Genomic DNA, 18,438 nt, shown 5'->3' with positions numbered 1-18,438 from the left:
GTGGACAGCCATGGGTTGTTGATATGAAGTGTGGATGAAAGGATGATAATCTTTTCAAATAAATCCAACTCACCATACCACAGAAGAGCTTATCAATCTTCCTAATAATACTATTATACATCTCATTCCTAATATGCAACTGATTAAACTGATTGCACTTCAAATCGTTGCCAACTAAAATCACGTTGCTATTCTGTATAGGCGACGAAATATTCTGACTGGCAACACTAACGGACGCCATCTTTGCCAGTTCCAATTTCAAATCGTCATAAGACCGTTTGATTTTCTCTTCCAATTTCAAAATTTTGTTGCCAATACAATTTTCGTGGTCTCTTGTTACTTTTATGTAGTGATTTGTTAAAATTGTGTTTATTGTTTTATAGATTTTAATGTCGTTTCGAATTTTGTGGACGATATCGAGTTTTTCGTTGACTGCGTTCGTCATATCGATTATTTTCTCGTAATCGTTTGGTCGTGATGTCTCGATTGATTCTTTCAGTTCTTTCAAAGCCGATGTGTTTCGTTTCAGGTTATTCACGAAGAGTCTAAGTAGACGCTTTTGTGGAGGTCCCTTCTTGTTCTTAACCGCCATTTTGCTAATTGATTTTCAACACAAACTAAATGCACATAGAATCACTTTTTGCTCAAACTCAAAAATTGATTAGCACACCATTTCTGTTTGATCACTGTTAAGTTTAATTTAATGTATGTTTGTCATGTACAAACATGTCTGTCTACCTCAAAAACTGCTGGACCGTGAACATATTCGACCAAAACTGTTCGCGGCTCAACGAGTACTAAATCTTTAAAAAATGAAAGCAAACGAAATCTGTCATTGATAACTTATATCACATATCATCATAAAGCGAGCATACATAAAAACTCTTTATATCTTTCTCCATAAAGTTCAAATTAGCATAACAGCATTGATTAGCGATGCAAATAAAGTTTTATGTTGAAAACAATCTTATATCTTGTACCATAAAGTTGAGATTTGCGTGTCAAGAATGATTTGTGATGCAGATTTTTTTATATGTAAAAGACTTTCTTGTGTATTAATTGGTTTTCAAAGGAAAAGGATGTTTGAATAAGTTTTAAATTAAAATAACACGTTTTTAATTAATTACATCATAATTATAATGTGTTACGAAGACATAATATTAATGTATCTAATCGATGCATATATTTTTTTTGTTTGTCATTTGATCGTGGCGCCTAAACTGCTGGATTGATTTTGATGAGATTTCATACAGAGATAGCTATCGGCTATGATTGAGAGATAGATATGGGTAATTATGTTTCATGCATCACCTTATTTACGTCAGATTTTAAAAAGCTCGTCTGTGATTATTAGAATTGCATACTTAATTATTCTTATGATTTCGAATATTCATATTTAAGCGAGCAGACGGATCACCGGATACCCGAAACACCAGAGGCGTTACAAATATGTTGTCGGCCTTTAGGTGGTTACGAGTTCAAGGGTTGTTGGAGAATCGGAGATCGGGAAGATAGGGGCCTCCCTCGCACAATGAAACACAAGCAAGCGTTGTTTCACGTTAGTTTTCTGTGAGGCCGTGGTATCACTCCGGTCGAGCCGGCCCATTCGTGCCGAAGCATGACTCTCCTACACTTAAAAAAAACTACACAATATTTCTCTATTTCTAATAATAAACGAATTAGACAAACAGACTTACCCCGAGTTAACAAAAGAATGAACAAGACAATTTAAATAAAACAAATGTGATTGGTTAGACAAGAAATAAATCAACCAATCATACGTCTTAATACTAGATTAACAGATTAGTAAATAGTTAATTTATGCGTTAATCAGCTTTAAGGAAACCATGTTTTTAAGACACCTAAATACCTGTTATCAGTAGCTAATAAATAAAAAAATAGTTATTATTTATTAGGCATGTTATAATCAGTATTTAAGCGTGGGAGACCCACGCTTCGGCACGAATGGGCCGACTGGAGTGATACGGCGTCACCGAAAACCGAAATGAAACAACGCTTGCGTTGTGTTTCGTTGTGTGAGTGAGGTTGCCGGAGGCGCGATTTTCCCCCTTCCCAATCTCCGATTCCCCAACAACCCTTAAATTCCTAACCCCCAAAATGCCGGCGACGCACTTGTAACGTACGTCTGCCTTTAATAAAAAAAAAAACCTAATGATGTTTTTGAGGTAAACATACATAATTTATAATAACAGAACACTTTAAATTTAACATCATGCTTATATTCCATTGAGTATAAGCAGAAATATGTCTATTATAGAATATTGTATTAATCCTTAGTGCCCCCTGCACTTAATGGGAATCCACTCTATATACATATACACTTCACTTCACAGAGTACAAATCACATCACTAGAAAACATATTGAGGACGAAAAAGCCGCACATTTTACACTTTTTTAAGTACCACAAGAAAGTCACTGACAGTCCACCTGATATTTTTGAGGGGTTAAATCATCCAATGACTTCTCTCGCCTTGAACGAAACAAGAGGGAGTGTCAGACTCTTACTGACTAAAAACCACCCCGTTCCTACTCCTGCTTTTCGAGCCGGAGCCCCGGTAACCAGTTCACCTGATGGAAAACAGTTGCCGTAGCTTACACACACTTATAACACTACCGAACGCAAACACCAAAAGAGTTCCCGAAAAATACATAAACCACTTTATATAAATAACCAATATGCACTAAAACCATTATATAACACACTTAGATCAACACAAGTAATATTCAAAACAAGTTTTTCTCACGATTTTTCAATTTAAAACATACTAAGTAAGACAGGTTATACTTGAAACGACATGCTGAAAACACATTATACAACTGTCGCATTGCGATTCCGGAGTCTACAAATGGCGTCAATTCTTATCACTGATAATGCTATTGTTACTTTAATTACAATTATAACGCTTTAAATATCTCAAGATTACAAGATATATTGTGATATTTATGACGTTTTTAGTGTTGCGTTCCGTATAAAATTTTGATATTAGATGATAGTGTTTTATTCATAATTTTATAATAGTTAAGTATCTATAGCCTAAGAAAATCAGGGTTCCTGCTCAAAAAAATTGGATTTCAGTGTTGGAGAGCTATTAAGAGATTTATTATTAGGTTTGACCGGAGTGATACCACGGCCATACAGAAAACCGTCGTGAAACAATGCTTGCGTTGTGTAAGTAAGGTTAACGGAGGCCCAATTATCCCAGTTCAGTTATGGGTCCTCGTCTTGCTTTAAACTAGTCGAGTATGCTCGTCAGTTACGTGAGTAAGCCCTACAATAACCCTAACTCATTTGTGACAAAATTTCAATACAAATGTTTTATTTAACACCGAAAATGTTTTTGCGACACCGTAAAGTTTAACCAAAGAAAAACATGACCTCTAGACATAGACAAAATAAAACTAAACTATCCAATATACAGACTAAAATATTTGTTCTTACAAACCACAAAATATTTGGTCTAATGTATCCTCAATTAGTTTAAAAGTTACATAATACTACTAGTTACTAGTTTAACTTTGTTTTGTGGTTTTGTCTACATTTTCTATTCCTAAGAGCCTCTTTTATTAAAGGGGGGGATAGTCATCAAAGGCCTGTGTCTGTGTTTCCTGCAAAATACAACTTGGGTGTCTTCAAGTCCCGAGTGAACAGGTTTCTCATAGGTAGGCGTGCTCCATCGTCGGCCACATCATCGCTTACCACCAGGCGAGATGGTGGCCAAACGCTACCCTATTAAGTATATAAAAACAACTTTCTTTCTACCAGTTTCAAAGATAAGCGCCGTTCAAACAAACAAACTATTAGTATGTAGATTACTTTTGACAGTTGCTCACGTAACAATCTAATATTTATGTATATTTTAGCAGACACCGACGGAACACGTAATATTTGCATAAGAATTTGCATTGAACAACATTTCTTAGTATTTTTATTGGTATAAATATTGAAATACAGTTGTTGCTTTAGTAAAGCGATGGTAGTTTCAGAGTCGATTTTTGGGACAAAATCCAAATAGCACTCTGTTCAAGAGTACTTATTACATGTATACGGTTGTCACAGTGGTTGGGGTGACCAGCTGCTGTGCAACGTGTCACGGGTTCCGATTTCTGCACCGGCCAAAATGGGATAGAGTATTTTCTGAGTATAAGGATTATTATAAGCCCGCAATCAGGAAGTTCGATGATGTTTAACCCCCGTGCCTTGGAAAGCACGTCAAGCTGCTCCGCTCCGGTTGTGTCGGTCTGCCCAAAGGGTTATGAGTGAGGGAACAGAGAGTGCACTTGTTTGCCCACACACTTGTGCACTATAATATCTCTTGCGTAGTGGGCTAGTTAGACACACCGGCCACCGTCTATATTGGCAATTTTACTCAGAAAATGTCATTATCACTTTATTTTATTTTTTTTTGAGGGGGGATAATCATCCAATATCTTTTCTCGGGCAAGGCGAGAGGGAGTGTCAGACTCTTACTGACTAAAAACCACCCGTTCCTACTCCTGCTTTTCGAACCAGAGCCCCGGTAAACCCGCTAGGTAATCCGCAGCTCCGGATCACTTTATATTTGAACATGATTTGAGCGGTTTTTTTCAATAGTCATTCCTTAGATATAATAATCAAGATTCTGCTAAATTATTAAATGGAAATTAACAAAATAACAAATGATGCTGTTATCTCCTCGATAGCAAAGATAGCTGCTATCAATGTAACGTTACTTAGTATTTAATTCAACGCATGTGAGTTAAATATTAGATAGGTATTTTCCTTATTCGATAAATACTGCTTCTTTGGTATTAAAGCAATTTATCACATTAGTTATTTTTATAATGTACAGTAACCCTTAGTATAAGTTTACGTTTAAAGTAATCGAAACGAGAGCGCGTTCTGCATTCTGATTGGTTGGTTTATTCGAGCCGGCCAATCGGACCGCCGAAACTTCTCCGAATGCTCTCGTTTCATTTTCGTTCAAAGTAAAGCAAACTTGTTCTAAGGGTACTGAAAGCATATATAAAATTCCTTTTGATTACAATCATTATTTTAATTTACATTCAAAGCCCAATAGATTTTACTATATTCAAGTTTTACTCTAATAACATCGCTTGATGGTAAGTGATCAGTCTCCATGAATATTAGATGATTTAGAAATCCTCCTTAAAAGGTCTTCAGCCTTAAATCTGTTCGGAAATAGGCACTGTAAGCGACAGTTTATTCCAAAAGTGTTCCGGTGTTTTCATGGTTGTATCTACTGTAGATCCAGGCTTACAGGAGTTGCAGCGGTATGGGAGGTTGTGGCGGGCTTGTCCCAATAAAAAAGCCGCCTTTTAACAAATTCCACGCGAGCGAATCCGTAGACATAAGCTAGTGTTTATTTATGTAGATATAATAAAAAAATGCGTGTTGATGTCACCTTGTGAAGGCCGCATAGTATGTTGACATTGTTATCTTAGTCTTTGAATACTGATAAGATAAATAATACCTAACTGTATGACTGTCTTGGTTATTAAGGTAAAACTTGAATGGAGCGACATCTGTTGAGCGTTAATGTAAATTAAAACAATGCTCATTGTAATTAAAAGGAATCTTTAGTATGTTGTCAGTAGATTATAATAATAATATAGCTTGAGACATGATTGCAATGTCGTGTAGCCGCGCGATGACGCTGCTCATTAATGCGAGTCCCGGAATGACTTGAAACTAGTCAAGCGGTCCTCGAATAGTGCAGTTATTTTATTTTTTATGTATTTTACACTTTATTTACCTTGATACAATGGTGGACTTGTGCCAATTCGGCATTTTCTAACAGTCAAACTTTATTTAGGTTATAATAATACTCGTAAGTTCCTTAGACGCATTAAGAAAAATCGCGGAGTGCTACTGGATGCAAGAGACGATTTGTCGTTTGGTATGGAGGACTAAGAGGTAGACCTATGTCCAACAGTGGACGTCTTACGACTGTTTATGATGATGATTGAAAAGACTAAGTTTTTCTTTTTACTGTAAATAATAAGTAATTAATAAAACAATACATACCCGTAACCTCCTGGTTTCAGCTTCCATACTCCTGTCATACAGGGTGTTGGCATACACAGGGGAGTACTGAGGATTTCTATCAAAAGCTGGTGACGGCAGACTGATACCCTTAGACACATTATTCCTCTCAATCTTCCCATAAATCTCATTCTTCTCCATCATATTCGAGTTATTATAATTGTCCAAATTGTTCTTCCCTAATTCCATTACAGTTTTATTTGATTCCATCACGTTAGTCCCAGATTCTAGTCCATTCTGATTAAATTTCTCATCAGGTTTCCTATCTATATTAATTTTCCCGTATATATTGTCACATTGTTCATCGTTATTAACTTTTTTAGGTAATTTGTTATAGTCTTTAGTCGGTTCGTTGAAGTTTTTTACAATGTCATCGATTTTCGTTTTGTTTCGAATAGCCACGTTGGCATATGAACAGTTTTTTGGGTCTACAGAATTATTGTCATTGATGGATACGTTTTTCATTTTGTTCATGTAATTTGGCATAGTTTTGCCGCCTAGCACATCCTTCGCTGGTGTATTGACTGTTAAGGAATTGGAACTAAACACCTTTGGAGATATTTCATTTTCGTTCGTCGTGTAAAACTGACTTCGCCCTATTTTCTGTTGCTTAGCATAGTACTCAAATTTTGATACTTTAGCCATTATTCCTGTCATTTTTGGCCTGGATTCTTGGTCTGAGTTTGAGTCTGACTGGTCTAGATCTCTATAAGGTTTCTTGGGTGCGACTGGTGGTTTCTTCCTGGACATTTCTTTGAGGGTCATGTCTAGTTCTTGGTCTAAATGGGTTAGTGAGTTATCTTTGTATATCTTCTGTATGTTGGTGGTTTGGTAACTTTCATTGTGATGGTTCACGTAAGCTGTGGACAAAAAAGATTTTGTTAGTTTGATGTTGAGAAAAAAATATTAAATAGGGGTTGTTAAGTATGTCAATATAATTAGGGGCAGAGTCGTAGATCGAAATTATGGTGGCTGTACATCTCTCTCAAAACGAAACAATTTGAGCTTTTTGATTTTTAGAAAATTTCAGTCCTTACCAATTGTTTTCGGTAAAAAATCGCTACTAAGAAATAGTTTAAGATTTAAACTATTGAGATTAAGACTCAAACTGTTCCTTAAAATTTAAGTAATGATTAAATGTCTCTCAGTGCAGCAGTTACACACTTATAACTGGCAAAGTAAACATCAGATTCTATATTTTACCCCACATTATCTTTTTAAGAAATTTAAGTTTTAAGAACTCTATTCTGTGGCATTAGAGATGCTATTGTCATATTTTCTTTGCCACGTTAGCATAAAAGTATGTCAAAATACCACAAACCTGGTGTGACACACTGGTCGTTGGGCTGGAACTGGACGGGAGCCATGGAGACGTGAGCTGATGGCAGCACCGACTTCATGAGCTTCGCCTCGGCCGGGTGGTTGAAGCGGAGGTAGTTCGACCGGCCTATCGTTAGCATACTCCCTGAAAGAAGAAGAAGATATTGTTAGAAGGTACTTATTTATGCATACTAATTTTAAGTGTGGGAGAGCCATGCTTCGGCACGAATGGGCCGGCTCCACCGGAGTGATACTACGACCTCACAGAAAACCAACGTGAAACAACGCTTGCGTTGTGTTTCGTTTCGACGCTAGTCAAGTCAAACATCACCCGTACAATACCGTTTTAAAACATTTAAAAATAAACATTTAAGTACAGAAGTTAAAATACCAGTTTGATCCGGAAATGAATTAGTTTCGGATCTTGCTTGACTGAAGCAAATTGACTAAATTTGAGTCTAGACAGGAGTTAGACATATCTGCAAGGTCGTCTGTATGTCCGCTGTGACATTTGTTTAAAAAGTAATTAGTTGTTTGTCCTTGATATTTCAGTTTAAGTTAAATATGTCTTTCATAATAACTATAACTTGATAAGCAAAATAAACAAGTTTAGTCTAATGCAAATTGCATTTCATTATTATGTTTTTCGGCTTACTCATGTAACTGTGATAATTGCTTGTTGAACCATAGCAATGGAGTTAATGGTGGTTTTTGTATGTGTATAAATGCAAACCAACGTCATGTCTTTTATCCCCGAAGGGGTAGGCAGAGGTGAACATTACGGCACATAATGCCGCTATACAATGTACACCCACTTTTCACCATTTTTGTTATAAGTCCCATGTAATAGAGGATAAGCCTATTGGCATACACCAGGCACTTTTCTAGACTTCGTGCTACTACTGAGAAAATTTCGAATAACCGAAAAAAGTTCGGTAATACTTTGCTCGAACCGGCAATTGAACCCGAGACCCCTTGCCCGGCAGTCCCAATTGCGACCACTCGACCAACGAGGCAGTCAAGTTTTGTATGTGTATTAAAATTAGATAATAACTGACCTTGGGACAACCTAGTGGGCTTGTCCACGGGTAACCCATCCAGCAGCGTGCTGCCGCTGAGCGGGTACAGCGTGACCACTCCATGCGAGTTCTCGACCCGGCAGTGCACGCTGGCCACTCCTGTCCCCACCACGTAGATGTCACATGTCGGGTCCGAACCGATGGTGACGCGGCCTGGAATTGGAGAACGAGGAGTTGGTTTAAAAATTGCTGGGAAGTGATCAAGACTTTTAGATCAACTATTTTTACATTATGTGGGAGAGTCATGGCTTCATAAATGGACCTGGTATGATCGAATTGATACCACCAACGGCCTCACATCCAGCGTAAAACACCTCTTGTAATACGTGTGTCCATGGGCAGTGTCGATTGCTTACCATTACGTGATTCGTCTGCTTACTTTCCGCCCTAAACCTTTTTGTTTTATTTCTAAGAGTTTTAGCTTGAAGCTTACGTCCCGCTGAACTGGGGATTGAAGATCGTCAGTTCGTACGACACTCATGAAAATAAGGTATTCAATGCTTATGACTTTTCTGTTGAATTGGGTCTTTTTTCAGCTCCGGATCAGGCATCAGCCCTTCTGCGACCCATCGTGGCGCGCGTGGAACGCAACGCGCCGTACGCACTGGTCTGGTTCTGTTCGGGCGGCGAGCTACCCTCGCCGTCCGCAGACTACATCCCTGAAGATACGGTGGTGCTCGACCCATGCAGGGCACACCACCACGTCCTCTGGTTGAAGTAAGTTTGTATGCATATTTGTGAATAACCTCAAAGTATTCTGGAAACTTGTATCTTACCTTGCTTGATAGGATGCAAGGTGACGGCGGTGCTCAGCCGACCGGTGCCCAGGCTCACCAGGTGAGGAGTGTTGGTCGCCACCCTGGAAGAAAGAAATATACTCTTTAATACAAAGTAATTAAAGTCTATTTTAATGGTAGTGCATAAACACTGAGAGGACCGCCTAATGGTATTATCAGGGGCTTGGCTACCGCCGTATCTGCCGTATCAATTATAACCCCAACGTGTGTAAGAAAAAAATAAACACATAGCAATTTTTATTTCATTTCAGAAATTACAAATGTCCAAATAATCAATTCCTTTTTTCATGCAATCAAAATGAGTTCAGTTCAAAATTAATGTCATTATAAGGGCCCCATACATGGACTCACTGTTATAGCATCGGTAAGTTTAAGTCCCATTTTTGAGGTTTAAGAGTCTGAGCAGGAAAATACCTTGGATGATTTTTTCCAGCCCTCAAAGAAAAGGGGGCTCCAAAAAATATACGGTGCCCCGCCAAGACACTACTACTGGATATTATTACCCTACTTCATCTTTACGTTAATGATATAAAGTATATTTCACTTTACATTTTTTAATTAACAGCTTTCATTAACTGTATAATTATATTATGTTCAAGTAAATGAATATCAACAGAAACATAAATCACATTTTTTACGACGCGTGCAAAGATCACTGAGATTATTAAATCTTATTTAAATACTAGCTTTCCGCCCCTGGTTGCGCCCGTGATAGGCTAGGTATTATCAATTTAATAAATATTGTCAATTAATGTATGTTTTGTGATTACATGGCCAAGCTTGGCGACCATGGCCAAGCTTGGTGACACCATGGCCAAGCTTGGCGACACCATGGCCAAGCTTGGCGACACCCTGGCCATGCTTGGCGACACCCTGGCCAAGCTTGGCGAACCTGGCCAAGCTTGGCGAAACCGGCCAAGCCTGGCGAACCTGACCAAGCTTGGCGACACCCTGGCCAAGCTTGGCGACCATGGCCAAGCTTGGCGACACCACGGCCAAGTTTGGCGACACCCTGGCCAAGCTTGGGGACACCCTGGCCAACCTTGGCGACCATGGCCAAGCTTGGCGACCACGGCCAAGCTTGGCGACACCACGGCCAAGCTTGGCGACACCCTGGCCAAGCTTGGCGACCATAGCCAAGCTTGGCGACACCACGGCCAAGTTTGGCGACACCCTGGCCAAGCTTGGCGACACCACGGCCAAGCTTGGCGACACCCTGGCCAAGCTTGGCGACCATAGCCAAGCTTGGCGACACCACGGCCAAGCTTGGCGACACCCTGGCCAAGCTTGGCGACCATAGCCAAGCTTGGCGACACCACGGCCAAGTTTGGCGACACCCTGGCCAAGCTTGGTGACACCATGGCCAAGCTTGGCGACACCATGGCCAAGCTTGGCGACACCACGGCCAAGTTTGGCGACACCCTGGCCAAGCTTGGGGACACCCTGGCCAAGCTTGGCGACCATAGCCAAGCTTGGCGACACCACGGCCAAGTTTGGCGACACCCTGGCCAAGCTTGGGGACACCCTGGCCAAGCTTGGCGACCATAGCCAAGCTTGGCGACACCACGGCCAAGTTTGGCGACACCCTGGCCAAGCTTGGGGACACCCTGGCCAAGCTTGGCGACCATGGCCAAGCTTGGCGACACCACGGCCAAGCTTGGCGACCACGGCCAAGCTTGGCGACCAATTGCTGATCAGATTCCAAAAATATTTTCGTAATAGGAAGCTACAATAGCGCTGAGTGTGATCCTATGAACACGAAGTCGCGGGCAGAAAGAAGCTAGTATGTTAGATAGAGGATGACAATGACAACAAACAAACAAATCATTCCTCTTATAATATAACATGTTATTAAATAAGATTTTCTTGTTAAGTTTTAATGAAGATTGTCGTAATAATGACTGTTTCGACACCGGTATGCGACCTTTAGCTTTGGGTCCACGTCAAAAGGCTTAACGTTGTAATTAAAAGGATAATTGATTTCTCATTTATGTTTATTGAAAATATTTAAGTATCTTAGTTATATTTGCATAACATTATGCAAAAGGCGTGCTGGCGGTTTTGTTCTAACTTTTAAAATTTTTTTATAGCGGGTCTCCGTTTTTGTTTTTTTTTTTTGGGATCGGAGAATCATCATTTGACTTCTTCCGCCTTGTGTGAGGCGACAGGGAGTGTCAGACTCTTACTGACTAAAAACCACCCCGCTCCTCTTATCCTGCTTTTGTCCAGCTACAAACCATTTGATCCATACATCATTCATTTACATCACAACTCGACAACAAAATAAACTAATTATAGATGTAACGAGGTTATTTTTATAACAGTTATCGTTATAACGTTAAACGTAACGAGTAACGCATTAAACTCCGTTTATTACATGCACATCTGGTGAGTTCAAGGAGGTTAGGAGTTGTCGAGTTATAACCGACAGATGGATGAAATATTAAAACTTATATTTATCAACGAATACATGCTGGGTTTGTAGTGGATTTGATTCTTAAAGATAAAAGTTAAAGCAAGCAGGACTCTCTGATAATCTTTATTAACCTTTAAACTGCGGTTTTTTATTTATTTCACACAGATTTTAATACAATTTTTATATTATAGGTAAGCTTGCCAAACTTTTCAGTTTCCAATCCATCTGCCAAGCGTGGAGATTTTACCCGTAGCTGCGGACTACCTAGCGGGTTACGGTAAGAGTCTGGCACTCCCTCTCACCTCACCCTAAGCGGGAGAAGTCATTGGGCGAATTTTCACCTCTAAGAAAAGCGAAGATCAATTCTCTTTGTAGAACTAAAAAAGCTCAGTATCAACTTTCTTGTGTCCAGAAGACTATCAGGTTATTGATGGCGATGCTGTCACTAACTCTTCAAAATTAATATGACAACTAGTTACTATCAAATAATTTACCAAAGAATCCTTCGATTTTGACTAAATAAACATCCATTATCCATCTTCTGCTCCAGATGCACACATAAAACTATAACTCATAATTATAGGAAGGCGAGACACTCTATTTATAGTTGCTTTCGATGCGCATACGACGGTTGGCTCACGATGCACTTTTCTTTCGTTTTGCGCACACGCTGTGTAACGCAGACATAATTAAAGTCACGCTGTATACAGTTCAGGTTGAGACCTGTTTCCTTTGGTGCGATGAGGTTAATTTTAATCTGTAGTCTGTAGTCTAAGGTTAATTATACATTGTGTCTATTTTGTAGTTAGTTAGTTTAATTGGAGGTTAGGGTTATGAGAGCAGGTTTACCGGGGCTCCGGCTCGAAAAGCAGGAATAGGAACGGGGTGGTTTTTAGTCAGTAAGAGTGTGACACTCCCTCTTGCCTCGCCCAAACCGGGAGATGTCATTGGATGATTTTTCTCCCGTTAAAAAAGGGTTTATGAGAGCCATATAGCGACACACGGGGAGGATGGCCTGAAGAAGCTCATTGCTCACAGCGAAGAAGGGCAAGAGGACGACCCCCAACCAGATCGCCTGATCAGCTCCTCGACTACCCAGCGTCGAGGATTTCACACCAGCCGATGGAGATAAATCGTCTGATCCAGAGTGATGCCATGATGATCGTGATTCACAGTCATGAGGGAAGGACCAGAGAAGAGGGTTGGTAAAATTTTCCCGTGATCAGGCAGAATCTACAGTTTGTCTTTTGCCAAAGGTGTTTCAAAAAATCGTCATATTTTCATTAAACATTTCTTTAGCATTTCATTGCCTTTTCCCAGGTTCAAAATAGATTACGAGTTTTTGGGCGTATTTAAAAACGTTGTCGCAATTACATAAAATTAGCTAAACCCTAAGCCTACAGCCCTAGGAAGTTCAGAACATGTCGGGTCATGTGAAGGAAGCGACAATCTATTTCAGTGGCGCCCGCGCAGCGGATTGCTCTTGTTGCGCACGCGACTACAGGCAGATTGGGACGGAGTAGGTAAAATGTTGGAGTAATTTTGATGTAAGTAAATAATAAGTATGAATCAAATGATATTTTCTGCAGTCTGGAATATACTCGATGTATAGTTATAGGTCCGAATTACACTGGACATTTAGATTTTAAGATTACTTGATGATTGATTGAGATGACACCACTAATAAACTGTAAAGAAAAATAGGTATCGTGAAGAAACGACTTATTCGTCAACTCGGCCGCAATAAGAGCCGAGTTGGGAAGATTTAAATCTACCTATTATTTCATTGTGCATCTCGACCGTAGGAACATTTACTATGCGGCCGAGTCGACCAGGATAATTTTTTTGATTTTTTGTTATTCGTCATCTCGACCGAGTACAAAATGTACATTCGAGTAGAAAATGTTTAAGGCATGTCATGGAAAGATTTATTTTGTTAGGCAAATTAAAATGCGTGCTGTGCTAACACAAACATCGTAGATGTTTCATTAGACATTTTACAAAACTAAAGGGTGATCCCTTTAGTTTTGTAAAATGTAGCATTTTAATCATGACCTTAAACATATATCCTGATTAGTTAAAATAGTTTTGTCTCTCTCTCGCAACTTGGAATTTTTATCTGTGGAAAGAAATGAACCTAATACTCAACTGAGCAATGCCTAATTAATAAACATCTTTTTATCTATCCTTAATTCTAATTTTAAGTTATTTTATATTATACATATAATATACCCAGAAGAACATAAATTTAATTAGAAACGAAACACTTTTGTATATCACTGTACAATAATGCCTCATATTTTCAATGTCGGTCGAGTTGACGAATAAAAGATACGAATAAATAGCTTCATCAACTCGACCACGTGGTTCGGCCGAGATGCATAATAAAAAAATAATTAATGTTTGAATTTCCCGACTCGACCTCGCGGACGAGTTTATTGCGGCCGAGTTGACGAATAAGTCGAAGAAACCTGGGCCTTATTTATTTCAACTCTTACAACTAACGCGACAGGTAAATTATATAATTATAAGTTGTTAATCGCCAGAAAAGGCAATAATTGTTTAATGCGTGATTTGGGTATATGTATCGCATAGGTATTCATATTACTATTACTAGTAAAATGCGGTTATTTCAATACTACAAAAAGGCATTACAATTTTATTAATTCGTCTAGACAATCTAGGTATGTATATAGTTCTCAAAACAAATCAGCTTAATCTGACTACCTCCACCTTTATAATTTATTCTTAACCGACTGTAAAATATTGCTTGCATTACTTCATTGCATTTTCAGAGCTCACTCCCTGACACTCCATGATGAGTCCCAGGTTCGAAACCGCTCTGTTCACTATCAATCATTCGCTAAACAAATTCTAATATTATCCGTCTGTCGCTTTAACAGCATCCCGATGTTAAAACTATATTTAGACACCTTTATACCTATTGCAATAAGGTTCAAATTCCTTTAGCATTTCATTAAGTAAACTTTAGTTGGTGACTCAAGGTGTATATTAGTTTTTTGAGTTTAGTTCTTGTCGTTATGAGTTTAAGGTGCATTTTCGTATGTTTTTTGGTTTGATGGGGGGTGGTTATGAACAGGAATAGTCTTCCCCACGTGTCGTTTTAGACATTTGTTTTAAAATGTTTTTGTTTGTGTGAAGATTTCAGGATGGTGTTTTGAAAATTGTAACTGCATTGGCTTCAGGGTGCTTTTTCCCAAAGATGTACTATGTAATAGCTAAGCTGTGAAACTATGAGACCGTTGCGATGTATTGATGACACACATCCAAAGTTTATCATATTTTGGTAAGGTTGGGTACCGGTTGCCGCGCAACATGTAGCGGGTTCTATTCCCACACGACGTAACTCTTTGTATGATTCTCAAATCATTGTTCCGGGTCTGGGTGTGATGTGTATATATAAATTTGTATTGTTGTAAACGCACCCACGACCACAACACAAGAGAATATACTAAACTGGGGCTACGTATTAAAAAAATATATAACTTTAAATATGTCAATAACAACTTCTGCTTTACTACAAAAAGAGTAAGTATAAAAGAAGTTTTTTTGTACAAAACTAATCAGGTACAGTACCGCGCAAATTAACAAGCGTGAAGTTACAATAATTAATTTCCGAAATAAATCGCCTGAGCTGCGATAAGAGTGCATTGTCCGATAGGCATAGATACCGCGGTCTAGTGACCCTAATTAGATAATCGATATGTTTATAAACACTATGCTCCTTATCAATACATACATACATATATGGGGCTTTGGATTTGCATGGGTTATCTTTTGAATAATGAGCTAGGTGCTCATATCATGATCTACGGGTATGTGATCAGTGTTGTTCAACAGAAGAGCTTTTTGAGGGGGAAAATTATGCAATTACTTCTCCCGCCTTGGGCGAGGCTAGAGGGAGTGTCAGACTATTACTGACTAAACCCATCCAGTTCCTTCTCTTGCTTTTCGAACTGGAGCCCCGGTAAAGCTAACCAAAGGCGTTTTATCACATGGAGAGGGTTTGAGCATTAACCACCACTCAATGCTAATTGAATGATTTCAAACTTTTAATTAGAAATTATAAGCCCCAGTTTCCTCACGATGTTTTCCTTGACTATTTGTCAATTGTGTCAAAATAATTTTAGAAAGTAAGTACATATATTATAACTCGGAAAAGTCACATTGGTATTTGCCATTAGCCGGTATCGAACAGCACCCTCATGCATGAGAAGCGGGCGTCTTAAACCTCCGGGCCACAACGACATTTACATAATAACAATTCTAGTTATTACATAGATAATAACTGAGTCATAAACTTAGTATTTACTTTGCTACAAGCTATTCACAACTACAATAGCATTTTCTAGGAACTAGTAAACATAGATAACACCTATCTTAATGTACCTAGTTCGCAATCAAGTTGATAATCAAATGTTATAAAACGTCGCTACGATCAAATAGTTAAAGCTATTGCTGTTTCAAAGTAATACTAATAAAGGAGAATAGATCGATTGTGTGAAGAATGGTTTGATGAAGTCCAAGAATGGTAAAAGAAACTTAGGACAAGGATAGGAAGAAGAAAAGGATTCAGTGGTTCACTCTATGAACAAAATAAAGTTAAAATGCGAAGAAAATGTATGTATTGTAAATCACGTATTCTCTGACATACCGACCACTCTGCCAAGAGAATGACGACAAATAAGAAGATAAATGATAAATGATATTTATTTTGCAAATAGGTTATAAAATAACACTTTTACACGTCAATCTCTTAAATAACTAGATGAGGCCGGCATTTCCTATCCAACTACTCTGAGAAGAAATGCCGAAACAAACTCAGAGGTCATAGTCTCTTTTAAAGTCCAGACAAAATCAATTAAAGATGTCGGAGAACCGTGCAAGTTGATTCTGTAGTGGTCTTTTGAGGAAAGAACCACAGCAGTTTGAGCGGACCTGTTCAGATGGCAGCACGCATGTGTCAGTTTACAATCAGCTCAGCTGACGGCTGTTGCTGAATGATCCGACGAACAACACCAACCAAAAGAACATTTGGGTAGGCCACACAAATGCTCAAACTGTCAGAATATAATTTACTAAAAATAAAATGACTAGCAAAAGTCTCACACGGTCCTCAAACTAACAATTTTAAAAGGAAATATAAAAATATAAAAGGAAAAAAAAAATATATAAAAACAATGTCAAATTGTATAAAAAATGTAACTATATGTTACAAACATGTCAGCAAGACCTGTGTGGACATTATAGCAGTTCATTCCCAAGCCTGACTATCCTCCAAGTAGTCTTTTATTTTATAAAAAGCTTTACTACATAGTTTTTCTTTAATAACATTTTTAAATTTACTTAGGTTTAAACTTTGAATATGGCTGGGAACTTTATTGTAAAAGCGTATACATTGACATCTAAACGAACCGCTTATTTTCTTAAGTCTAGTAGTAGGAACAACATATTTATTTTTATTTCTAGTGTTGATATTGTGTATATCACTGTACTTTTTAAATAATTTTATGTTTTTATGAGCATACACTATATTTTCATAGATATATTGAGAGGCAACAGTCATTATATTAATTTCTTTAAATAGTTCCCTGAGAGAATGCCTCGGACTAAGATTATAAATTGATCGAATGGCTCGCTTCTGCAGCACAAAGACAGACTGAATGTCAGCAGCATTCCCCCACAGGAGAATACCATATGACATGATACTATGGAAATAACTAAAGTATACTAGACGCGCTGTATTTACATCAGTTAAATTTCTAATTTTTTTAACGGCATATGCTGCTGAGCTTAGCCTTTTCGACAACTTATCTATATGTGGGGCCCACTGTAGCTTAGCGTCTAGGGTTATACCTAAAAAGATAGCTGAATCTACAGGGTCCAACTCCCCGCCCTTGATTAGCACGCTGGTTTTGACATGCCTAACATTTGGTGTTGTGAATTTAATGCATTTAGTTTTTGATTCATTAAGTAGCAAGTTATTGGCACTAAACCAGCGTACTATTTTTGAGAGAGCACTATTTACATGATCACTGACTACTTGTCCACGTTTGAGTTTAAATAATAAAGAGGTATCATCAGCAAACAGTACTATCCCATGGTGATCCTTTACAAGGTAAGGTAAGTCATTAATATAAATAAGAAATAAAAACGGACCGAGAATTGACCCCTGCGGAACACCCATCCTAACAACAGACCCGGCAGAAATTTTCCCGTTAATCTCAACTCTCTGAATTCTATTACTCAAGTAAGAGATAAGTAGGTCCAGAGAGTTGCCCCGCATTCCATAATGGGATAGCTTCCTGATCAGTGTTTCATGAAGGACACAATCGAACGCCTTGGATAAGTCACAAAAAATACCCAATGCGTCCCCTGAGTCCTCCCACGCGTCATATATGTGATTAAGAAGTTCAACACCGGCATCAGTTGTTGAACGACCCCTTGTAAATCCAAACTGGTTACCATGCAATAATTTATTTCTATTAAAAAATCTTTGCATCTGATTTAGAATAATTTTTTCAAAAATTTTACTGAATGTAGGTAGTACTGAAATAGGTCTAAAGTTAGTGGGGTCAGAAGTACTACCCGATTTAAATAACGGAGTTATTTTACTATTCTTCATGAGATCAGGAAACACACCACGATCAATACAGTTATTAAAAATTAAAGCTAATACAGGTGCCACAATAGTTATTACAGAGCTGGTAATATACACAGAATTACCCCAAAGGTCAGCA

The 18,438-nt window shown here is 38.4% G+C and overlaps 1 protein-coding gene across 3 annotated transcripts in view; it reads right to left on the bottom strand.

The window, feature by feature from the left end:
* Positions 1 to 18,438, bottom strand: part of LOC118276597 (pleckstrin homology-like domain family B member 2) — a 122,886-nt gene that overhangs the window by 43,796 nt on the left and 60,652 nt on the right. The window contains exons 3-6 of one of the 3 annotated variants that reach the window (XM_035594943.2): positions 9,241 to 9,323; positions 8,444 to 8,617; positions 7,387 to 7,530; positions 6,048 to 6,925 (exon numbers count right to left, since the gene is read on the bottom strand). In XM_035594943.2, the coding sequence (XP_035450836.2) occupies positions 6,048 to 6,925; positions 7,387 to 7,530; positions 8,444 to 8,617; positions 9,241 to 9,323 (1,279 nt within the window). Of the gene's footprint in view, positions 1 to 73; positions 804 to 2,788; positions 2,843 to 6,047; positions 6,926 to 7,386; positions 7,531 to 8,443; positions 8,618 to 9,240; positions 9,324 to 18,438 lie in introns of those variants that run through there. The other 2 variants (XM_050699880.1, XM_035594944.2) reach the window with 2 other exon arrangements.

The sequence above is a fragment of the Spodoptera frugiperda genome, chromosome 17 (genome assembly GCF_023101765.2).
Source record: "Spodoptera frugiperda isolate SF20-4 chromosome 17, AGI-APGP_CSIRO_Sfru_2.0, whole genome shotgun sequence".
In the NCBI taxonomy this organism is placed as follows: domain Eukaryota; kingdom Metazoa; phylum Arthropoda; class Insecta; order Lepidoptera; family Noctuidae; genus Spodoptera; species Spodoptera frugiperda.
The sequence above is the reverse complement of the archived record's forward strand: the minus strand, read 5'-3'. Positions and strand labels throughout refer to the sequence as shown.